A 24632-nucleotide genomic window follows, 5' to 3' on the forward strand; every position below is an offset into this window, starting at 1 on the left:
AAAAAATAAACATTTTCATTTGTCGTCTTTTTCAGAGTTCACAGCAACCTTGTAAGGTAGATACTCTTTTGTTTCCAATTTGATTGTCAAGGTGATGTACAGTGGGGTATCATTTCCATAAGTAAGGTAGTGAGTATATTTCTTGTCCAACTCTTACCCCCTCCCTCATTTTTCTCCCACTTTCCTCTTAAGACCATTTTATAGATGAGGAAGTGAACAGATCCTCCCTGACCTAGCCATGCCTGCCCAAAGTGAAAGCATAAATGAGTTAGGAACTAGGGCCTCTGGATAGCATCTTGGCCTTGTAAGCAGAAACTAGATACAAAAGAAACGCTGTTTTGAAACATCTTTTCTCTGCTCCTCCCTAGTTTTATTTTTTTTTTTTCTGGTTTTGATTACCTTTTTCCCATGACTCTGGATACAGGGTTTGCCAAAGGGAAATGATTAAGAATTAACCTAACCAGAATGCTCTAAGACCCAACCAATAAAGTGTTATCTTTCCAGGCACCTAATTATCATAAAGTCAACTAAGAAGAGCACAGCCTACAGTCTAAGAAACACGACACTCAGAGCCATGGACAGAGGGAGCCACTAGGAAGACAAGGGAACAGATGAAGGTAGATGGGATGACAGACAAGTACATCTCTTCACACTCAAGTCTTGGGCTTCATTCCTCCAATTCCTGAGATGTGAACAGAAGCGATGGCAGTGGAGCTGCAGCCCTACACTGTCTGACACTGAGCTGAAACACTAAGCAGGCATTGCCTGCAACTGGGCTGTAAGACAGCCATCCTGTCTGTTGTTTGCTAAGAAAGAAGAGCTGTGTGGGCTCTGTTCAGGAAATTCTGTTTCACAAGGGCGTGGCAGAGCCAACCACATTTGCTCCCATGATCCATATGTGTCCTGACTGCATACATTCTAAGTAAGTTCTAATAACCTGGAATCAGAAGAGTCTTACACTATTAGACCACTGGTTGGATTGTGACATCAGTCAGCTAAGTTGCACAAATTCCAATTTCCTATATGACTTCAGTAGATCGGTTTATGTATACTGTAGTTCACAAGGAGTTCCTGATCTGCACTGTAAAGCAGAATGTTGGAGATTGTGAGGTGATGTGTTGCAGGAAAGGAGTCACATACTCTGGGTCTGTGGTTCTACCACACTATTTTTCCTAAAGAACTTGTGAAATACCTTTGAGCATTTTCTTGCTCCCTCCAATCCATTTATCCCCAACAGCTATCATAACTTTCTGAAATGAAATTTTATCATGTCACCATGTGGTTTATAAAACCTTCAATGGCTTCTTGTTGCACTGAAAATAAAATCTTAGCAGCAAAGTTCCCAGTTCTTCCTTGTTGCACTTGGAATCTGCCTGGTCTTGTGATCAGTTACACATGCAGCTTTTTAAACTCAAATTCAACTTGGAAAAAACTTCCGAGTCTTATTTCTTCCAGCCAGAACTTGAGATGGACTGTCAAGGACCAAATGATCTATTGTATGCCTAAAAGATGAGAAACAAACATACAGTGGTAGGTAGCTTTTGCTTCCAATCTGTCCTTGGTAAGATAGAGAAACAGTGAGTACACTTAACAGGTTTGTAAAGAGGTAAGTAGAATGGCTAAATGATTAAAACCAAACAGATGACCAAATAATAAAGGATTAAGGATGTGAAGTCGAGCAGAGTACAGTACAGTAGAGTTAAAGAAGCAAACTGCATACAATGTAACCATGAGGATACAAAATGGGGAGGGGTGAGACAATGTGCTAATTTATTCACTTTACTTATAAATTGGGAGGCTAAATTTAAATTGGATTTTTTCCAACAACCAATAGAGATTACTTTTATGTTGCTCTATGATTGAATGCAAGGAAAAGCATAGTTTTCTTCACCATTATATTCTTGCAATTCAATGATCATGGAATAGTACATACTAGAGGGCAGACAAAAATATTATGCTGTATTTCTTTAAATGAGAGATAATTAAATTAATGTAACAGTGAATTCTTTTGATACCTTTTGAACCTTTTCATATTGCTTTTAGAAAGCATGATATTTATTTTGGAATTTTTGTTTATTTTTGTTTCTGTTTTTATTGTGAAATTAAATGCTGTGACTCCAAGGACCACCTCAAAGAATCTGCATATGAAGGAGTAAGGTATCATCTCCTTCAGTATATAATAAACTATGTTCTTAGGAGGAGAAATAATCTGTCTTATATCACAAGCCCAATCATTCAAAGAGTCTAATATTTTAATTTTTGCATGGAAATATATTAACTGAATCATCCAACACATTGTAATCTATTGAGGAATCTGTAAGAGTTTTCTGTATAGAACATGTTTCTTAACCTTTAGAGGGTTACATTCTAATTCAGGGTATAATATAGTACAAGAACTAATTTTTAAATTGATGTTAAATTATGTAATATATGTATTTATAATGTTTTACAACTGAGTTAAAGGGAAAAGCATTAGCTTGTATAGATAAGGTCACATTTAGACTTTGTTTCAGAAGATGAGGACATGAATTATGCCTATAGAAATTTGCAGTATAGTGTTGAGTAAAAGGGAGATATGGAATGATTTATGTTTAAAGCCAGAACCAAGTAATACAACCAAGAGTAAAATCCAGTAGAAAAGTAGTGGCCAATAAATATTGTTAGTGGAGGACAGGAATCAAAAGCTGGCTCTTGATCTCCATGTGAAAAGTCTCAGAGGCTCTATAAAGCATGTATTTTGACCTCTACAATCATTTTATGAACTTCCTTGTATCATTGACTTTATTTGTATGTTTCATGTTTTTTCTCTTTTCATATGATTACCTCCAGTCTATGACTTCGATATTTCCATTCTGTCTTTTGGTCACAGAGTGTACCATCAAAGCAATCACATGCCTTCATTCAATGTAACACATAGGCTATGACAGATCCAGCATCTCTAAGAAGAGTCTAAAATGACAAGTATAAGCAAGGCACAGTAGCTCACACCTGTAATCCTAGCTACTTGGGAAGCCAAGAATGGGAGGATTGTAATTCATGGCTGTAATTCCAGGCAAAGAAGTATGTTACTGTTATTGGACATATGCCTTTCATCTCAGCTATGTCAGAAGCTGAGATCAGGAGCACTGTGGTTCCAAGACAATCCAGACTGAACCTCACTGGAAGAAAGCTGGGTATGATGGTATGCATGCCTGTCACCTCAGCTCTGCTGGAAAGTAAAAGTAGGCAGATCTATAGTCTAGATGCATGCTTAGCAGAAAGTGAAACACTACCGCAAAAATAGCCACTAAAGAACTGGGAGAGAGGCATGGCTCAGTGGTAGAGCACATGGCTAGCAAGCACAAGATGTGAGTTCTAAATATAGGACTGCCCAAAACAACAAAAAGATAATAGGTGTATTTTGGATGTCAAGAGACTGATTTGAAACTTCAGTCTGCATATGAACATATGCATTTATTTACATTATATTATAGTAATCAAACTTTCTAAAATATATTTTTTCATATTTAATATACTTCTTTATTGTCTGGTAATTACTGCTGGTACTATTATTTAAAGTGACTGATGCATTTATTAGTTTCCTCTGGCTACTGTAACAAATTACCTCAAATCCACACACACACACACACACACACACACTCTCTCTCTCTCTCTCTCTCTCTCTCTCTCTCTCTTAGTCCTAGATGCCATAAATTTGAAGCCAAAGCAATGCTCTTCATTCTTCCTGGAGATCCTAAAAAGAATGCTTCCAAGGGTTGCCAATACTCCCTTGTTTGCTGCTATTTCTCTCCAACATCCTCTTCTCTATCCATCTCCACATCATCATCTCCACTGTGTGGGAGGAAGGGACAGTGGAAATCTCCCTTTGTGTCACACTCTCATAAAATGGCATTTGGGTTCAACAATGAATTCAATTGCCATTTGCCTGTTCATCCCAAGATCCTTAATTTGGTCATCTTTCACCAAATAAGGTAAAATTGAAGGACTCAATAAAATATCTTTGAGGATCATTTTCTAAACTACCAGAAATGGGCTAATGAACTCTCTCAAGCCACACATGGTGACAGACTCAGCTAATTCCACTCCGTGGGCCCCTGGATATCAAGATGCTAGCTTACATATGATTTCTGATATAAATGGAAGCTGGATGGAGCTATCAGTGTTTGTTTAAACCATCCTGGTCTTTGAAACACTGTTACTTTGTGACAGATTTCATATGAAGCCTGCCACTTTGGAAACCAGTCTTGATTTTGGATTAAATATTAGAATACTTTCATAAGAACATTCTACAATGAAGTGACATATGGATTTAATTAGCATTATGCCAAGCCTAGTATCATCAATTCCCATTGGTGACATTAAGCTGAAATCAGTGTTATAGGCCAAAAAATATGCAACCTGACAAGAAGTGACAGCAATTAGAAAGCTATTAAAATGAAATACATAATATAAACTCCATGCTGAGACATAATATATATGGCAGAAATCAAGATATATATTGACATAATTGTTGTTGAGGGTAATAAAATGCCATCATAGTTAGTGTTTCCAATCACTTCACAATAAAGGAAGCCAGTGGCAAAGATTTAACAGTGGGTAATTCAACATCTAATTATATTAGGTATGCTAAATTTTCCATTATTTAGTCAAAACAACTCTAGAATAATACTAAGACGAGGTTGTACTTGTTAGGTATATTCTATATTACTGTCGCTTAATTACTGATTGGTTAAGGAAGTCAAAGGGAACCCCAATTTTCTAACACTCAAACCACAAAGAAGGGATTCCATGGGCCAATACTTGGGCTCTTTATGAACTCAGGAACAAGAAGTTATCATATTTTTTTAAATGGTGAATGGTAAAGTACCATCTGTGTTTTGAAGGAAACAAAGATGTCTCCTAGTTTAGAAAAACAACAACAGCAACAAACAACCTTCTAAATAAAAACAGAAAAAAATGTAGCTTGGATGTGAACATCTGGATGCTTGATGAACAATCAATTAGCAAGAGGATTAGCTATAACTTTGTATTTTTAACCTTGTTACTATTTTCATTATTAAAAAATCTTCATTAAACAGAAGGGTCACAATTACGGAAGTCAGGTAAAGAGTAAATTTCCTTTTGGATAATGTCATCATTTCCTCAGCAGTTTTTTTTTTAATTTTATTTTATTTGTGAACTTCCTCAGCAGTTTTTGAGTCAAAGTAGTGACTCATCTCAGAGAGATGTGTAGACTAGCTTAAGATGCGATATCTTCCCTTTTCTTCTGTGGAGTCAAGCTCTGTTATTTATCAGCCTTATTCATATATGTTGTCACATGGTTCTCTGTACAAGACTGCACAGATCTGCATACTGAGCTGAGGAAACACTCACTTATTTTGAAGATGGCTTAAGGCATGTCTGAGCACTGATGCAATCTTCATGCATTCATTCACACCCAAAATAAAATTTAAAGATGTTTGCCCAAAGCAGTAAAATCAAGAAAGGTTTTAATACTTAGGTACCTGTGACTCACACCTACAATCCTAACTACTGAAGAGGCTGAGATTTGAAAATTGCAGTTTAGAGTCAGACTGGACTCCAAATAAGCAGCAAAATGCTGGAAGTGGAAGCATGATTCAAGTGGTAGAACATCAGCTGGTAAGTAAAAAAACTGCTCAAGATCACAGTTTAAATATCAGAAAGAGAGAAAGAGAGTAAGAGAGAAAGACAAAGAAAGAAAGAAGGAAGGAAAGAAGGAAGGAAGGAAGGAAGGAAGGAAGGAAGGAAGGAAGGAAGGAAGGGAAGGAAAAAAGAAAGACAGACAAGACTCATCCTTGCTTTGAGACAAGATGCATCCAATCATGAGAGCTGCCTTCCAAAGACAAGGGGAACCGAGCATTTTGTGCATTATTTCATGATGCAATATGTCAATTCCAATTTTTACATCACACTATTTTTTCTCTGTAGCAATAGGTAGAGTACTAGTTGACCTGGTACAGGGAATTGAGAAGAACATTCAAAAGGAAGAGAGTAATAAACTCAGAGCAACAGGAAGACTTTTTCCCAAACTGCTCTATTAGATATGGGGTAAAAAAAAAAGCACACAACACTGCAGAAATTCTTCAAAATCCTCACACGAGAAACGAATGGACACTTTATAATCTTGTCCTTTCCTGGTTATTTTCCTCCTGACTTATATCTTACCATAACTCAGAGGACAATAGCCATGTGTAATATTTGAAGTTTTAAACTTTGGTTGCTTTGGAGTTATGTGTACACAAAATACCTCTGGGGAATATGGAATATACACATTTTTCCTGGATCCATAACTCACAAGGCAGCTAAACAAATTCTCCTAAATTTTTCTCTTCCACCAAGTTTAAGCCAATGTCAACCCCAGGAAGTTAGAAGCTTTGACATCTACGTTTACAATGTATACTTCTTTTCTACTAGGGTTTCCTTTTAACATTTAATAAATAACACAACTACTTAGCTTTCCTCATTGCTCTGGACAAATTTAGTCTCATAGGAGAACTGGCAATCGGTATATTGCTTTGTAAAGTAATGCATATGATGTCCAGCTTTACTTTTCTTGTTGTCAGATTGGTGCACAGAATTAAATAAGTGGTAATAGATTTTACTTTATTTCAGCCTTGGATAGAAGTGTGAGAATTTACATATATATATATATATATATATATATATATATCAGAGAGGAAAGGAGTTTCAGGAAACCTTAATACACTATAGTGAAAAGATGCCCTGTCAGAAATAGGATGTGAAATGGATAGAGATCAGGCCAGACTGGGCAAAGAACCTGTCATCATCATCCCATGCTCCTTCAATTACATAAACATGAATCAGCCCAACCAACATGAATTTTTCTCAACTTGAAGCTATTTTTTGTGCACTATGTAGGTTTAATCAGAATTCTTCAATGGAGGCTTTGAAGTTTTGTGTCCAGCCTTCTCAAGAAGCCACTGGAAATCTGGTCCAATTATTTACTCAAAAGGGATAGAAGAATGAGTTTCCTTGTACTTACAAGTGAATGTGAGAAGAAGGTATTTGGGAAAGAATGTTAGCTTGAGAATCAAGGAACTGTGGGATCTGGTCTCATTTCTACTACTAATTAGCTGGGTGATCTTAGAAATTATTGAATGCCCTTCAGCCTCAGATCCAACAATTATAGAATGAGACATTCTTAATTTTGATTAAATAAAAACTAATTAATTTGATTATAATAAAAATTATATAATTAGCTACCAGTATATTTATCTTCATACACATATTCCCCAAAGAGATATTTGTATTTAGTTTTCATAAGTTATTAATTTTAGTGAGAAAAAAACAAAATAAATGTAATAAGTAATATATATAAAATTAGAGTTTCTTATTGTATGAGTAAGATGATTTCTCAGTTCTCTTTTGAGGGGATAGCATCCCAAGTCCCAAACAGACAAAAAGTATTCTGTATCACATGAAATTGCTTGGACACCTGCCATCTAATTATCAACCAAGCTGTCTTGTCTCTCAGTTTGCCATGACATCTGGATTGTAAATGTCATGACATTTCAGTCATTCAGCATTCCCAAGTTGACACGCCCTACCTACTTCCTGCATTGGTCCCTAAATTTAAAACCTGCCATTTAAAATGGAATGCCAGAGCATCCATTGAATTGTATCCACTTTCAGCAGAAAAAAAAAGTTATTTATAAATCCTAGAGGAACCTCAGTGTTTGGCAGTTGGATGCACATATCTCTCTTCCTGAAGAGAAAAATAAGTCTGCTCAGAAATGAAATGTACTAGGTTTCTGGTGTAGGTACAAATAATTGTTGCCATTTCTAATGGAAGAGATTGGATAATAGAACTGGTACCTGAAGTAACTTCAAGTCAATGAATATTAAACGAATGATCCAGAAAATGTTGAGGTGGCAAAACTATACTGAGGCTAGCTAAACTCATGTTTATAGTTCTAATTAATTGTATGAGCATTAGGACCAGTCACTGGCACATCATCAGAGTAAGCATACAAAGGAATGTCCTTGGTTCTTATTTGTGCTGAAAAAGAAATCACACTGAAATAAAGGACAAATTATTAAAATAATCTTTGATTACTCTGATTTTTACCCTTCTTATGTTTTAATACAAAGATTAACATGTGGTACAATTATATATTTTTTCTTATAAGAGTCTCTGTTCCTCTATTATCCCATCAAAAACTAATCACTGCTATTCCAAAAGCAAACCAACAAACAAAATTTGGACTACATGTAATATATGGCTGACACATGGTAACAAGATTAAAAAAAAACAACAACTGTGAATTCAGCAATTTCCTACTATCTGAGAAACTGCCAGCTTTCACACCTCTGCAAAAGTTCAGTGATAAGGAATGGTTGCAATTCTGCACGGAAATGGACCAACTTCATTATCATGAACAATATAGGTTTAAGCTGCACATTTTCTCTTCTTTGCCTGAAGGAAAAAGAATGATACCCCTGATAATCAAAGAAAATTATTAACACAACTTTCCCAAAGAAGCTAATGATAACTAAATCCTTTCTCTTTAAGAAAACCAAATTGTGAATGTAGTTATGCAGATTGCATTTGACCCTGGAAGGATTTGCTATGGCTGCCTCTTACATGGCATGGTGAGGGGGTTTTATTTTAATTTTTGTTTCACTGAACACGTCTAAGGATTAGTGGAAGCCTCGTACTTAAGACACATTTGTTATTTTTAGATTTATTCACGTGGCATTTATGAATACTGAGTCTCTGGCTTCTGTCACCTCCCACCTCTCAGGTTTGCTGCTGTGGTTGCTGGGAGCAACATCTGGACTTAATTACTTATCCCCTGCATGATGTGAAGTTGGCCTCAAGAGTAAACTCATAAGAAAGACTTCTCTTTACCCAAGGTTAAGAACCTTGAATGTCCTGCTTGTTTAATATCTTTTCCCTGCAGCTATTAATAAGAGTATCAAAATATGGGTTTGAATACCTTGTTTTATACCTAAAGAGCCATTGCCACTTTGCTCTTTTAGCTGTGCCACATTAAAACAGTATAAATACTGACTCCGTGGATATGGATTCAATTCCTACTTCTTTTTTTTTTTTAGCCAACTGTATAAAAGTGAGGAATACATCTTAAACTTGCCCTATTTTTCTCAAACTTATAGACAAGGAAGATAATAACCTTATTCCAAAGTTTGCTATGGGAATTAAATGAATTAATAAGTATAAAATTATATTTAAAAGTCCCAGGCTCCAAAGGGTTTTACATATATATGTATTATTATAATGCCATTCTGAATGAAAACTCACAAAAGACCCAGTTTTAAATCAAGGCAAACTTCATGTTTTATTACCTTAGATGATTTAAATTCTCATAGAATTTCTTAATGTATCATCTACTAAAATAGCTTGCCAATTAAACAACTTCTTGACTAACGGATAAGTCTAGCCTTGTATTATAAGCAGATGAGTTCTGATTTGTTTTCCAGCCTTGCATCCTTACCTACCAACATACCAAAGGGCTACGGTTTTTTTCCCTTTGATAGGGCTAAGTTACTAGACTAAACTTAGGATGAAGGGCTTCTTGATGATAATGATGTTAGCTGGAGTTAATTATTAAAGTGGCGGGATCCATTACAGACCAAACACAGAGCTGAGACAAAGTAAGCACTACAGTGTCTTCCTGGTCTCAGGGAAGTGATCCAGCTTACTAAGATAGAATGTTCTAGAGACAGAGGGATGGGAAAGTGGCTCAGTGGTAGAGCACTTGCCTTGCATGCAGAGGCCCTGGGTTCGATTCCTCAACACCACATAAGCAAAAAGAAAAAAGCCGGAAGTGGCGCTGTGGCTCAAGTGGTAGAGCACTAGCCTTGAGCTGAAGAGCTGAGGGACAGCGCCCAGGCCCAGAGTTCAGGCCCCATGACCAGACCCCCCCCCAAAAAAAAAAAAGAAAAAAAAGAATGTTCTAGAGGCAGAAAAAGAAACAAAGGAAAAGAACAGGCATATAAATGGAGATCTGAGCTGGGCCCAGTGGCTCATCCCTATAATCCTAGTGACTAAAGAGGTAGAGATCTGATCATCTGATCATTAAGAATGAAAGCCAGCCCACACAGAGAAATCTAAGAGATTGCTGTGTCCAATTAACCAGCCGAAAGCCAGAAGTGAAGCTTTAGCTCAAGGGGTAGAACTTCATCCTTGAGCAAAAGAAACGCTGAATGGATGAGGCCCTGAGTTCAAGCCCTGGTACTGGAACAAATAAGAAAATAAAGAGAAGCATAGTGACACTATTCACTTTATATTCTTCTATCAATAGGAGAAGTTGATTCTGAAAGAAGGACTAAGCTAATGTCAAACTATTGAATATACTGTGGAAAAGCCACAAAAACATTTTGGAAAAATAAAGACAATTAATAAATAATGAGAAGATAGTTAGATAATTAAGGTGGCTACAAACAACAGATGAAATAGGACAACTGGTCCAGTGCTATTAGCTCACACCTATAATCCTAGCTACTCAGGAGGCTGAGATCTGAGGATCTCAGTTCAAAACCAGTCCAGGCAGTAAAGTCTGTGAGATTTTTATCTTCAATTAATTACCAGCAAGTCTGAAGTGGCAGTTTGGCTCAAATGGTAGAGCACTAGCCTTGAGCAAAAAAACCTAAGGTAGCCAAGCACGGGTGGTTCACACTTGTAATCCTAGCTACTCAGGAGATGAGATCTGAAGATCATAGTGCAAAGCCAGCCCAGGCAGGAAAATCCATGAGACTCTTATCTCCAATAAACCACTCAGAAAATGAAGTGGTACAGTGGCACAAGTGGTAGAGCTGAAGAGCTGAGGGACAGTGTTCAGGTCCAGAGTTCAAGCCCCCATGACCAACCAAAAAAAAGAAAAAAGCTAAGGTAACGTGCCCAAACCCCAAGTTCAAGTCCTGGTATTGGCAAGAAGGGAAGGGAGGGATGGAGAGAGGGAAGGAGGAAGGAAGAGGGAGGGAGGGAAAAGAAAAGGGAAATCATAAAATAATCTTTTTTTTAAGAAAGAGAAAAGTAGGTCAATTGGAGAGCAAAGAAGCTCACTGGGTAGAAATATTTAATGAATTCAGAACCATTTTCTTAGCTAACAGCCTTATTTGTGTTTAAGTAGAAGTTTTCAACTCATGGTAGTTTTATAGAATGAGTAAGAACCCATCATCTGAAAGAAATGAATGTTAAATTGGAAAATATAATGATCCATCCTTAATGGGATGTGTAGCTTAGAGAATGTTTTATTATTTACCATTCTCCATGAGGCCTCTGTGAAATCTTTTAAATAAAAAATCTGAGGGAATGACTGAAATACAAGGAAAATCACAGCCCAGAATAAAGGCCATTTTTTAAACTAGAGCTCTGTCTGTTTAACGATTTATGAGGTGTCACAGTCAGAGCTAATAGGCACTTCGGTGTTGCTGTAACTTGGGAAATTTCTGGAGAAGCAAATCAGGCAGAAATAGAACAAGTAGCTGTGGCTTGCTTTGCTCATTCGATCTACCCTGTGCCATTGAATTGAGTGGTCAGAAAATAGCACTGTTTTTCTTGACTGCAACCACAGAAACCACATGTCCTAGCCCCTCCCATTCACAATGTCTCTCTGTAGTAAGGAGATTGTCATTCACTATATTTCTGAGGTTTTGATTAGTCCAAAGGATCATCAAAGTAAAACCATACAGGATAACACTGAGCTCACTTTGTTAATGCCCTCTTCCCTACTGAGATTCATTTGACAGTTAGGGAAATGGGACTTTCCTTTGTGGAGAGATGAGTTATCTGCTTAAGACCAAATAATTAAATACGATTAGTATTTTGGTCATTGGGGGATAGTTCATGTATCTTAAAGATCTGCAGTAAGATTACATTGTATAAATAATCTTCCTATCTGAAGCATTCAAACAGTTACATTTATTAAATTCTTACCTTAAAACAGCTTATCTCAGAGCACAATTTTAAAATAAATAATCAATATATACAATTCACTTTTGATCATAAATACCAATAGTATAATAGGATATATAGTAGCATACAGAAAAGAAAAATATTCACTGAATAAATTTTACCTAATTATTATAATGAGCTTCTTTCCTGAGTTCACCTTATAGGAGAAATTAAAATGCCAGAACTGATAGATATGCTACTGTATCTGGCCAAGACAATATATTTAAGTCACCAGAGTGACCAGCTGAATTAATTCCCAAGTGTTGAGGGTGAGAAAATTCTAATTGGTAGCCTCAAGTATTTTCAATCGTTTCCAAATTGCACATAAAAAAAAAGGAGAGAAATTGGGAGGCCACCATGGTGGGCATATCATTCTTTGGTTTGATCCAGTCAGTCAATCTGTGTCTAACAGGAGTAGATTTCAGGCTTGATTCTTCCCACATTTGCTTCTTTCTGCATGCCTATTCTGATTTAAACAAACGGGCTCAAAACACAATCTGCACTCCAGAGAGTATCACTATTCCAGCTGCTTGACAGAAGCTGAGGAAGGAGGAGGAAACTTAAGGAATCATCATTTTGAATCAAAAACTGAAAATAACTGCAGAAGTGAGACATTTAGATAAGCAAAATGGAATCCATCTCTATTCAGAGGTGCCCCTGGTCCCCTTATATAAGCCTCCCTTTCTTTGTTCAAGAAATAGAATGCCCTAACTGGTTTTAAGCATGACATGTGGCCATCCAGGCAGGGACTAATTTCTTACATACTGTTTTGTAGATCACTGTGGCCACTATCATACATATGTATCATGGGTGCTTAGCCATAGAGCCATCTAGAGCTTAGCCATACATAAGAGAAGGGAAACTATTCCTTCTTTTCTCATCCCATTGGCCAGATGATAGGAAGTGTTTGAGTACATAGATGAGAAGTGCATGCTGGGAGTGGCAAAATTCCCCAATAGCTGCAGTCCTCTCACCTCTGGATCATCACATTTGATCACAAGATATAACAAATATAGACACTTGTTGAAGTTTAGCTTTCCTTTATGTGATGGCATAAGTGTCACTATAGCAGACTTGGCCATTAGTCAAGGTGACAAGCATTTAGAAATAAAGACGTGCATCGCCAGAGACGATGATCTACTGCCATGTAGGAATCATTGGTCTCTCAGCACTTAGTGCATAGTAGGTCTACAATGAAATCCTAAACTGAATCGATGCCACAAGTTGGAGTTATAAATGCCACCTTCACCTCCCTTTCCCCATGATCATATCCACTCTTCCTGTCAATGTAATGCTAATTTCTCAGTAGACAAATGATGAACTTATTTCCTCAGTGAGAGATTAATTATTCCATGCCATTGCTAGCTCCCAACCATATCAGTCTTTGACAATGTGCAGAGATAAATGGCGAGCAGTCATTTGAAAGGAAATCATTATGGCACCTCTCTGCTCAGTGTTATCACATTTATATCAGCATGGGAGATAACTTTGAAACTGCTTGTACTGCAGCACTGAGAACCAATGTTCTGGCAGGAGACTGCAAAGATGAAAAGTCTCCCCTTGCCTTCAAAGTCTTCCTATCACAGTGTGCCTTTCAAAGGCACCCACCGCTCTTGTAAAAGGATGCCCCAAAGCAGTGGGTGCCAGCGACCTTCTCCTCTGGACAGAAAGCAATGGAGGAGGAAAGAGAGCTATAGCTTGGTGGGAGGCATATTTTGGCAGGTGTGAGTAGAGCTGGTCCTGTCAACTAGGACGTCTGGCCAGATCCCATGCTGAAAATGTTGAAGCTACCTACCTGCTTGCTCCCTGCAGGTTTTCCATGAGCTGGAAAAAAGGACTCAGGGGTTGTCTCTGGACCATCCATAAACCAACGGTCCACATTTCAAACCTAAAAAGGCTTACTTACTTTAGAAGCTAGGCTATATTCCACATAGTCATTTTTTATTTCTGATTTCTAAGAAACACCTACTCAGCACACAGAACTGTTCCCACTCTAACGTTTTGTACCCTACAGCAGGGTTCGGGTTGGATAAGCCTTCAAAGGGAGTAAGCGTCCTCCACTGAAGCAATTTGAAAAGGAAGAGTTCTCCTTCCTGCGAAGGGGACCCCTATCCAATGCCAGGGTCTGATTTACACACGTATGAAATTAACTGCTTCCCACAGCAAGGTTTTAGGAAGGTGACAGAACAATCCTGGGCTTACACTAGAGGTGGATCAGGGTTGCTTTTAGCTTGACATTTCCTTTAAGTTCTAGAGGAATTAAAAAACAAACAAACAGAATTTCTCTTGCAAAGTTCCCCTTCAGGCCAAAGGAAAACAGTGTAATATTTGGACAATAGGGGTTCTCTTTCGCTCTCCTTTTGTTTTCATTGCCATAAAACAGCAAAAGAAAATAGGAGTCATTCACAGTAGATGAAGTAAAGCAAAAGAAAAAGAAAAATGAGACATTGGTCAATGCAATTTCTAAACTTCAAAGGTTAGTCTGCCAGTATTTTTCTTACATCTAATCTCACCTGCAGGCATACAGGGTCTACCACATGAAACAAACAAGTCATCTGGGCTGTGCCCCTTCACGTTTATATTGTTTGGGGCTTGACATGCAAACTCTCTTGCTACCCTGAAATTAAGGTCACTTTCTCTTGTGCTTTGTTGAAGGGTCCACATACAACATGTCATTTCATAGGTTCCCCATGAAGCAATGAATGGGTTGAAGGAGGAATTAACATCTTGTGTGTCTTTAGGCTGATTAGTCAGCAAGGCTTTTCTATATAGTGAATGCTCACATTTCCTCTAGAATTTGGCACTATTTGTCTACTCAGACTTCAATCCACCAGAAACTATCTAATAAAGAATTATACCTTTTTTTTACTGTGCTTTCATTCAGCGCTTAATAGAAAGCATGATATACTTAAAGAAGTTTATCAGAAATGTAATTCAAGCATCCGATATTGAGGACTACTATAACAGCAATGTACCATTTGCTTAATCTTTTATTTTATTTTGATGTATTTATATGGTTAAATAGAATATCAGTAGCAAAAGCAGTTGAAGCAAAATGCAGTGGGCACCTACAATTTGTCAGACTTTATGTAAATTAGTTTTCATTTCCCTAATAATGTTAGTGGAGAATCAGAGTAATTTTGATGGAGCTACTTAAGTTCTGCTTGATGTTAGAAGTAGACACAGATCTTTTTGACCTAAATGTAGTCCCTTTTTCCTTGAGCTTGATCTCCTGTATGATTCTTTGAGAGTCACAGTGATTATCCTGTTGTACTACATGAAAAGGGTTTTCAGGGAACAATAAAAACAATTTATTGTATTTCCAAAGGCTGGAGAGTTTCTTTAAACAACCAATTAAACAAAAGCATGAATGCTCCTGGACTTTCAGCATGTTTTATAACTTAATCGTGTTTTCCTCATCTGTAGACAGCAGAAATCATAACTCCATGCCTAGAAACTTCTTAGCTTTGTACAAGGTGCCTGACAAATGCTCTATGAAAGAACCGATAGTCATACCCAATAGAACATGCAAATAAGTAACAACTAATTTCAACAAGCCAATTAAAAATAGCAACTCTGTTTCACATTCTGCATACTAATCCTTTTGATGGCTTAATATTATGATCAGTGTATAGAGTTACATACTTGAACGTCACATCTGAACAGTATGTCTTTTTTTTTTCTGAGCTGAGTGTGGTGATACATACCTGTAATCCCAGCTACTTGTAAGCAGGGGCAAAAGGATCATGAGCTTGAGACATTCTGTCTCAAAAACACAATAAACACAAAAGTCATGGGGCAAAGCTTAAGTGATGGAGTTCTTATTTGCCTAGCATGTATAAGTCCCTAGGTTCAGTCCCCAGAAAATTTAACTAAATTGCTATCATAGTGAAATAAAATTATGTACAAAAATTTTGTCAACAGATACCCTTAGTTAGATAGACCATGTAAATTACATAATGAAGAAATAACCCTGATACTTCTAAGGTAGTTTCCACCCATGGGCAGAAACTGAGTCAAGGAGAAACAATTAAAAGCTAGTCCTCGGGAGATCTAAATGTCTCTATCTCTTAAGTCACATGTCTGACTTTTAATTAAAATTTACATTTTTAAGCAAAGATGCCAGAGAACAAGTAAAAAATGAAAGCTTAGCCTGTTTCTGACTTCTGAGTTATAAATGCTAGATAGAAAGATTATATATATATTTGTAATATATTATACATAATATATATTACATATATATCTTTTTATCTAGCTATCTATTGCACCTAGATATATAGATAAGTAGAGAGAAAGGGAGGGAATTTGGTAAAATTACTTAGGATTTTTTCCCTCTGGAAGAGTGTAGGAATTTCCTTCAAAGTGGATGATTGTACTCCACATCCATAAGCTCCGAGGGACTTAAATTTGTCCCTGTGGGAACTGCCTGACAGCCGCTGTGGCTCCATGTAGACATTGAGACGAATCAGATTCGCTCCTTGTCTTGGAGCTAACAACTGCACAATCATTTCCCAACCTCCAGAATCTCTGCCAAAAAGTACTGTGAAGATATGACTATACAAATATGTGCTAAATGAGATGCGGTAACAAAATACTGGTGTTGTTTATTCATAAAGTATACCAGATCGTTAGTGAGAACATAAGGTTGCTGACATTGCTTATTTCAACATTTCACTGAATGCATAAAATATGCCTAGGATGTGCCACTTTTCCCTCTAATATCTCTCATTGAAAAGCAGAAGTCGCTAGGGAAATCAGTATATCAGATTACAGCAGAAAATGACCTATCCCAGTTCAGCCTCCAAGTTGGTGCTTTTGCCCAATATCACTGAGCTACCTTGTGTAAAGTAAAGATGCAGGTGTTCAGTCCCAGAGCCCAGTCCTCTAGTCCTTCGGCAACGACATATATCCAATGCCCACGGAAGATGGAGCCAAACCAAACAAGGTACGGGGTATGCTTGATTGAGACAGAGGAAATTGTTTCCTTAGGAAACGCCTGGCACAGTGTATCTAAAATTTCACTAATTCTGCTAATTGGAAATGAAGAGAGCACCAGAACTCAGTGTCTCCCAAGCTCACTTGTCATTTTGCCTTGCCTTAGTTACAAAATGTGAATGGACAGACATGTCAATCTAAAATTCCCTCTGGAGTCTCAAATGTCTTGGCCTATATCTTGCTTGCCTATTTTTCAAGACCTTAAATAGATTTTTTTTTAGGAAAGACATCCTTGCACAGATGTAAAAAGCACACTGGCATGTCCTCATTCATTTTCTAAAAGTGTTCTGCAGCTTTTTGCCTGGTGCGTGCCAGGTGATTCTGAAAGTTCTGGCAATGATGACAAGCCTCTCTTCCTCCACACTTTCCACGCTCTTCATTTGAGCACGCACGCATCACAGTTGATTCTAACTCTTGGCTTCCTCACTGGATTACTACAAGGCTGGCTTAGTTTCTCTTTCTCCTCTGAATCTTCTTGGAACTTTTCAGTCTTCACTGTATCACCAAATTCAGCACTTAGTTTAATCAGATCAGATGCCTCTGGATATTTGTACTTGGGTGTGGGTCTATAAAGTTTAAGTTTCTCCAATAGGCATCTATGTTTCTAAAGGGCATGCTCATGCCATTGTTGTGTAGCTATAGCTACCATATACCTGACCTCTATCATACACACAGAAAGAAACAGTAAAGTGTTGGTTGAAAATAGAAGTCACAGCTTAAACCTTTAAAGTATTTCCCTGTACATAGCTTTTGACCTTTTTTGCTTGTCCTAGACATATACTAGTTGTTGTAGATAAGGGAAACTATGGGACCTATGTTTCTTTGGGCCTGGCTTATTTCACTTAATATAATTTTTTCCAAGTCTTTCCATTTCCTAACCAATGGAGCAGTGCAGAAAAGGTCAAAAGCTATGCACATATGACCATATAAGATGATGCTAAGTGAAATGACCTGCAAGATAGGGACACAAGAGGTTTTTATCTTTCTTGCTGTTGTTTTTAATGTACTTCTAATATACCATGTGATCTTTTTGTTTCTCTTGTATGTTCTTCTCCCATGGTATAACCCCTGTTTTCATTGTATTTGATTCCAGTGCCCTGCATCTTGCGTATACATTTTTCTAATTTGGGGAGGGAAAGGGAAATAACAAAAAGCTGAAATAAGGATACAGGTTGACTCGTAATGTACAAGACACTATGTTGAAAACTTTACAATTTTTGGGGGGGATGGAGGAGTTAGGGAGGTGGGGAGGGAAGGGATGGTAGGGGAAAAACAAAGGAGGGGGTAACAATGCTCCATAGGAAATGTACTCATTACCTTGCTCATGTAACTGTAACCCCTCTGTATAGTATCTTTAGAATGAAAAATATATTCAAAAAAGCATTTCCCTGTAATACTTAAGAGGCTATATATATATATCCTCTTAATGTATATGTTGTATATACTAAAATATCTCTATATATTTCAGAGTTAATATGCTACATATTATAACATCTGTAGCCATTACTCTGTGATATTCACGGGATACCATGAGGTCATCTATAACTCTTCTTTCCCCTGTAGTGACAGCCAAGCATGTTTGAAGATATTGTCATGTATACCCTTGTGAAGGAGCATAAATCATACTTGAATAAAAACTGCTGAAATATGTGAAAAAAACAGCAATAAAACCTGTTGAAATTATTTTAAGAAGGAAGCAAAGGGAGTAAGGGAGAGAAAGGGAGAGGGGAATTTGATTGGGGCATATTGTAAAATACCTATGGAAATGTCCCAAAGAAAACTCCCTTGTAAAACTAACAGTATGCTAACAAGAAACCTTTGAAGAAATCTCTGAATCTATGATACAATCACAATAGAGGCACTATGAGAAGACCATATGGTGTAATTCCTTTCTGATTTCTTTAATTTAGAGACATGGGATACAAAAAGTATTGGAATCACAGGGTACAAGTTTATTCTCCTCCTCTTGAGCCTATGGAGTCTATGTGCTGGATAAGTTACCTTGAGCAATAGAGGAAGGCTGGGTCATATGGGTCTGTCAACACACTATGTAAAAATCTGAGCAGTCTCACGAATCTTTATAAAGGGATGCATGTGAAATACTTCATTTCAGATCTTGAGTACAGCAGCAAGTTTCCAAAAAAGAGAAGTGTTTTCTGAAAATCACTTCCGCCTCGTCTAAGTCTGGGAGAACTAACTTAGACTCAACTTCATTGAAGTTTTAATGTGGAGCCAGAAGAAAAGAGAAACAAGTGAGTCTAGTAGGAGGCAATTGAGAATGCGGGGCCTGGGTGGTTACTGAAATCCTGGGCTGCAGCACAGCACGGAGTCACCACCTCTCAGCTGTCAGCTCCTTGGCTTGCTGCTCTCTTCATGTCACAAGCTCCTGGGAGGAAAGGAGGAAGTCTGGCTCTCTACCTCCGAGGTTCATAGATGCCAGTGAGGAGATGAAAAGGAGTAAACACTTCATGAAATGGTAACAATTCTAAAGATGGCAATTTATCACACAATTGAAAAGGGACACAGGAGACTCTGAGGTGCGTTTTTGGGTAGCAATTTACGGCTGTGTCTAAAATTTCATTTTGTCTCCTTTACACATATCTATACAAAAGAGGGACAAGGAGAACTTGGCAAGGGATGAAGAGGGGGAGGAGCAATGGAAACCCTGTTCTGGTTATTATTAATGGGCTGGACTCATTCCATGAATCTTATTCTGCTCTTGGCATGAGCAATTGATCATCTCAGACTTTACAATGAACTTAAAAATTAAAGCAAAGTTTAGACAAGCAGAGTGCTGAATATGTATCCTCTGGGTCAACATCTAGGCTCAAGGGCAAGTCCAGAGCTGAGAATGGAACACACAGAAGAAAAAGTTTAGGACCCTCCCAGAATGAATTTTATCTTCCCAGTGCAGTGGACAGGGGTAGGCTGTGTACACAGAAATCAAATCAAATCACTCTGAATAGAATCCACTCAAGGCCATGATCACTAGAGAGAAACAAGGGTATTCCTCAATTTTACAACCTTAAGGGAGGAGAACTGACATTAATTGATGATCTCTCATACTAGAGGCATTTTTTACATTGAATATATGCCTGCATACATGCACATATCTATTCATCCATTGTTCTTATGTTCAATGAAAAATATGCTGAGTGCCTACCAAGTATCAGACGTGAATCAAAGTATCCCTCGAATCAAGTTTGAAGTCTTTTAGGAGAGGTAAGTGTGAAAAGAGAATTAATAGAGTAGAATTAATAGAGGGTAATAACGAGTTCCACTTACCATGGAAATACCTAACAGAAGCAAGCAGACCCCAGATCAGATAGTCTGGTTCAAATAAAAATCTAACCTTGGCTTTTTCAAAAGAGTTTGAGCCAGACAGACCAAGCAGAAGCAGAGTGAAAGACAGGAGTGAAGCGTTCTACTCAGCAGAGATATCAGCATGTACGAGGCGTGACAGGGTCGACTTCATTTTGGAAGACAGAAGCAACTGAACCTGGCTAGAACAACTTGTAGGAGGTATGATTGTGTTAATATGATCAGGTACTAGAAAGCCAGACATTATGGCAAGAAGTACATCATCGTAAGGAAAGGGGATTTCTCCTAACATCAGTGAGCTCCTTTGGAGGTTTCAGATCATTCACGGATGGCCCAATCATCTATGGACTAGAAATAGTATCCTGATTACACTGTGATTACAAGTAAAAGGTAAAATTGGACTCTAACAAACAAGACAATGGTAGTAAATAAATGATGGTAGAAAGGAGGGTGGAGCTAGTAGTAACTAAATCTGTTAAAGGAGATGTCAAGATGACTCACAGAAAGGCATATGTTAATTCCCACTTTATGGAGGAGACTCAGCAAGACAGAGTAACTTGTTGAAAGCTACAAAAAATAAACTGGCAGAAATACTATAAAACCTGTGATTTCTCCTTCCAAATTCTATTTCGTGTTCACCAAATGAAGCATGATTTTCCCTCTGTGGAGTTCATCTAATGTGTTCAAATCTAGGGCTCAAAAGTGAATAAATCTGCTTCGAAGCCACAAGCTACTGTCAATCAAATAGACTGTTGGAGACTTCACACACTCAGGACCTGCCTCTTGCTTTAATCCAAGCAGTAGATTGTGAGATCACTCTATTATAATCTAGTAATTCAAACAGTCAAGAAAAAAATTCAGATAATGACTTTACAATTTTCCCTCCCTGATTTTTTTTCATCCCCTCTCCTCAGCAATCCTTTGTTCTGCTTGCTGCCAGCCACATTTAAATACTCCTCTACAGCCTGTAATGTCATTCCCTCTGAGTTGTCACTTAGCCAAGCTATATATATTTAGCTGCTTTAATCTTTCTTCGCAAGTCATTCCTTCAATTCCCTGAGCCTATGTGTAAGCTTCTGCCTGGCCTACCTCCAGTTTGTCTGCACCCCGAAAAATTCTGTGGAAGCTGAAGATATGGTGCTCTTATTAATAATTCTACTTATACATCATGTATCTTTATCACTTTCAAACCCCTTTTATTACTTAGAATTTTTGCATGAAAACAACATCAGAACTCTTGAAGGAGACTGCCTGTTCTAACAGTTGTTTTCTCCAAGATGGTTTATATGCCACCCAACTTTTCTATCCCAAAGCACAATAGTGTCAAAGAAGGAATGGTAAGCATGATTAACATACTACTACGCAGTAATGATCTCTTTCTTGAATTAGTTGGGTAGTGAGATAATTTTTCTTGCTTTTTTTTTAATACTGCAGGAGGATGTAGGAAGAATAAAAATTATCTGCAAGATGTTTCTAAATAGGAAACATTTATGACATTCTTATAGAGCTTATTTGCAGCTCTTTAAAAATAATTGACTATCTAATTAGAGAGATAGATCACATTGGTATAGAACATGCAAAGAGGTAAATGCTGCTTTTTATAACCTCTACCATCATAGTTGTAGAAGCATACAAGAGTAAAACTCACTCAATATTTTAACTCTTAGATTTTCTTTGTCTATATATATTTTTTTCCATAATGGGGTCTCAAATATGTTCCTTCTTTTCCACTTTATTCATTTTCATGCTGTCAAAAAGCTTCCTACTTTTATCTTTCATTTAGATTAATTCTGCTATTTGATTCTCTAAAACAGCAATTGCCTGTAGAACCCATACAAAGTGAATACAATTTTTCTAGTTTTTTGCCTGAAATACTGATAATATTGAGAGTGTAAGGGTTTAAATTTTCTTTCTTTGTTTTCTCTTTCTCTTTCTTTCGTGTGTGTGTGTGTGTGTATTGTATATGTCTGTCTGTGCCTATGCCCATGTCTGTATATGTGAGTACTGGGGCTTGAATTCAGGGCCTAGGCACTGTCCCATAGTTCTACTTCTAGCTCTTTGCTGGTTATTTGGAGATAAAAGTCTTATGAACTTTCTTTCCTGGGCTGGCTTTGAAATGAGATAAGCCATCAGTGGCACTCAGTTTTAATTTCCTTTTTTAAGAAAACTTACATATAACTATGGCTTATTCATGTCTGTTTGAAATATCTCAAATACTAAAGGAGACTTGGACCCTCTTTGATGGCTCATTATGGACTTGCATAGCACATACATATGTTCTCCATAGTTGCTAGTATTAAACTACAAGATGGACCAGTGATGAGTTTGCAATGTGGCTCATGGTTTCAAAATCCCTGCTGCTGCCTACCTTATCTGAAAAAAAGAAATAGTAAGAGATGCTATTATACAATGTGTATAGTTATCCTTACGATAAATAATCCCCTTGTGGAGGTACTTAAACAGGAAACTAGCAGAGCTAAGCCTGGCAGAATAAGATAGGGTGGCAGAAAGGTTGGTCACTCACCAAGGAGCTGGTACATACACTGAATCTTCAGAGATTATTCCTTTTCTTGAACAATACAGTAAAAGGACAGTAACAATAGTGGCAACCACTAACATTCACTGAAGACTCACTATGCACCTGCTAGCATTGTAAGTACTTAAAATATATACACTTATTTCCTTTTAATTTTTTTCTTGACAATATGTTTTGCACTTTTGCAAGTAAAATCAGTGAGAATATAAAATTCAGGAAATTGAACACAAAAGGAAGAAAGGTACATCTTCTGATAGAGACTGTGGGTAGCTTTCAGGAAGAATAAGAACGGGTTCATAGAAAGGTTTTTAAAATAGGAAAATCTTTCGTGTATTTATAGGCTGAAGAAATGATATTAATGGCAGGTGAAAATGACGGGATTACATAATATCCAGATGCCTGAGAAGAAGTGAAGGAGAAGAAATAACACAACATTTCAAAAGGATGGATGCTTCCCCGTCTGGTGAGTACTGATGTAACACAGGAGCTAGAGGGGTTTGAAGAAAGTCAGGATTTGTGAACATTTCCTTCTGAACGAAAAGATACATTTTGAGAACCAGCCTTACAGAAGTGGAAGGCAAGTCTCTAAGTTGGGCAGCTGGAATAGATCTCATCAAGAGTTAGAGTCAGGTGGGGACAGATCCAAGGATCAGGTTGAAGCCAGTATCACAGTTAGGCAAAGGGAAGAAGCCGTTTGAAGCAAACATGATAGAAGAAAGTAATCCAGGGTAACATGGAGAGGCAATTTACAGACAAGTAGTAAATTTGTAGAAGGAGGATTTAAGGATTTAAATTAGAACTTATGTTCAACAAATAAAATATTGCGGTTTAAGAGTCCAGGCAATGGCAAAACACACGGTGAGATCATTAAGCAGGGGGTTACCTAGCTTGGCACTTACTTGCTTTTCTAGTTCAAGACACTATTATCTTGCATTTGAACCGAAGCCATAGCCTAGTAACAGATCTCTCTTGACTTGTCTCTTGCTCCTTTACAATCCTTTTTTTACCCAGACAAGAGAGATCTTTATAGAGTACAAATCGTATCATGACACTCCAGGACTTGGTACATTCCAGTGGTCTACCATGATACTTGAATAAAATGCAAACTGGTTTCAAAGACTAATAATGTCCATCTGGTGCATCCCTTGTTCACATCTCAGGCCTCATCTTTTACCTGATTTCTTCTGGCTGCAATGATGCTCCTCATATTTCTCATACCACAACCCATTCTGTTCTAAAGGCCTTTGTAAATACTCTTTACTCAGACTTTATTAACATAGTGTGTGCCATTCAGATCTCAGCTTAAATCATTTTTCCGTAGAAAAATAATTTTCCTTAAAGTACTTACTCACCCACTGCTCTTTCTCTGTTACATCCTCCCTTTCCCTTTTTATTTTCTCCTTCCTCCTTTCCATCCTGCTTCTTTCCTTCCTTTTCCTCCTGCCTTCCTTTCTTTCCTCCCTTCCTTTCCTTCCTCCCTTCCCTCCCTCCCTCCCTCTCACCCTCTCTCTTCCTTCCTTCCTTCTTTGTTACTTGCTTTTCTTTTTTTTTTTTTTGGTCAGTTGCAGGGCTTGAACTCTGGGCCTGAACACTGTCCCTCAGCTCTTCAGCTCAAGGCTAGTGCTCTATCACTTGTGCCACAGCGCCACTTCCAGTTTTCAGAGTGGTCTATTGGAGATAAGAGTCTCATGAACTTTCCTGCCTGGGCTGGTTTGAACTGCAATCCCCAGATCTCAGCCTCCTGAGTAGCTAGGATTACAGGTGTGAGCCACCGGCACCCAGTTTCTTTCTTGCCTGCCTGCCTGCCTTCCTCCCTCCCTC

The 24632-nt window shown here is 37.7% G+C and overlaps 1 protein-coding gene across 8 annotated transcripts in view; it reads right to left on the reverse strand.

The window, feature by feature from the left end:
• The window catches only part of Nrxn3 (neurexin 3), a 1505050-nt gene that overhangs the window by 120212 nt on the left and 1360206 nt on the right, over positions 1–24632 (reverse strand). The window contains exon 24 of one of the 8 annotated variants that reach the window (XM_013014269.1): positions 21537–21545. The exons of the other annotated variants lie outside the window; for them this stretch is intronic. Coding sequence (XP_012869723.1) covers positions 21537–21545 — 9 coding nt within the window. The remainder of the gene's footprint in view (positions 1–21536; positions 21546–24632) is intronic. 8 annotated transcript variants of the gene reach the window in all.

The sequence above is a fragment of the Dipodomys ordii genome, unplaced genomic scaffold, assembly GCF_000151885.1.
Source record: "Dipodomys ordii isolate 6190 unplaced genomic scaffold, Dord_2.0 Scaffold2, whole genome shotgun sequence".
Taxonomy (NCBI): domain Eukaryota; kingdom Metazoa; phylum Chordata; class Mammalia; order Rodentia; family Heteromyidae; genus Dipodomys; species Dipodomys ordii.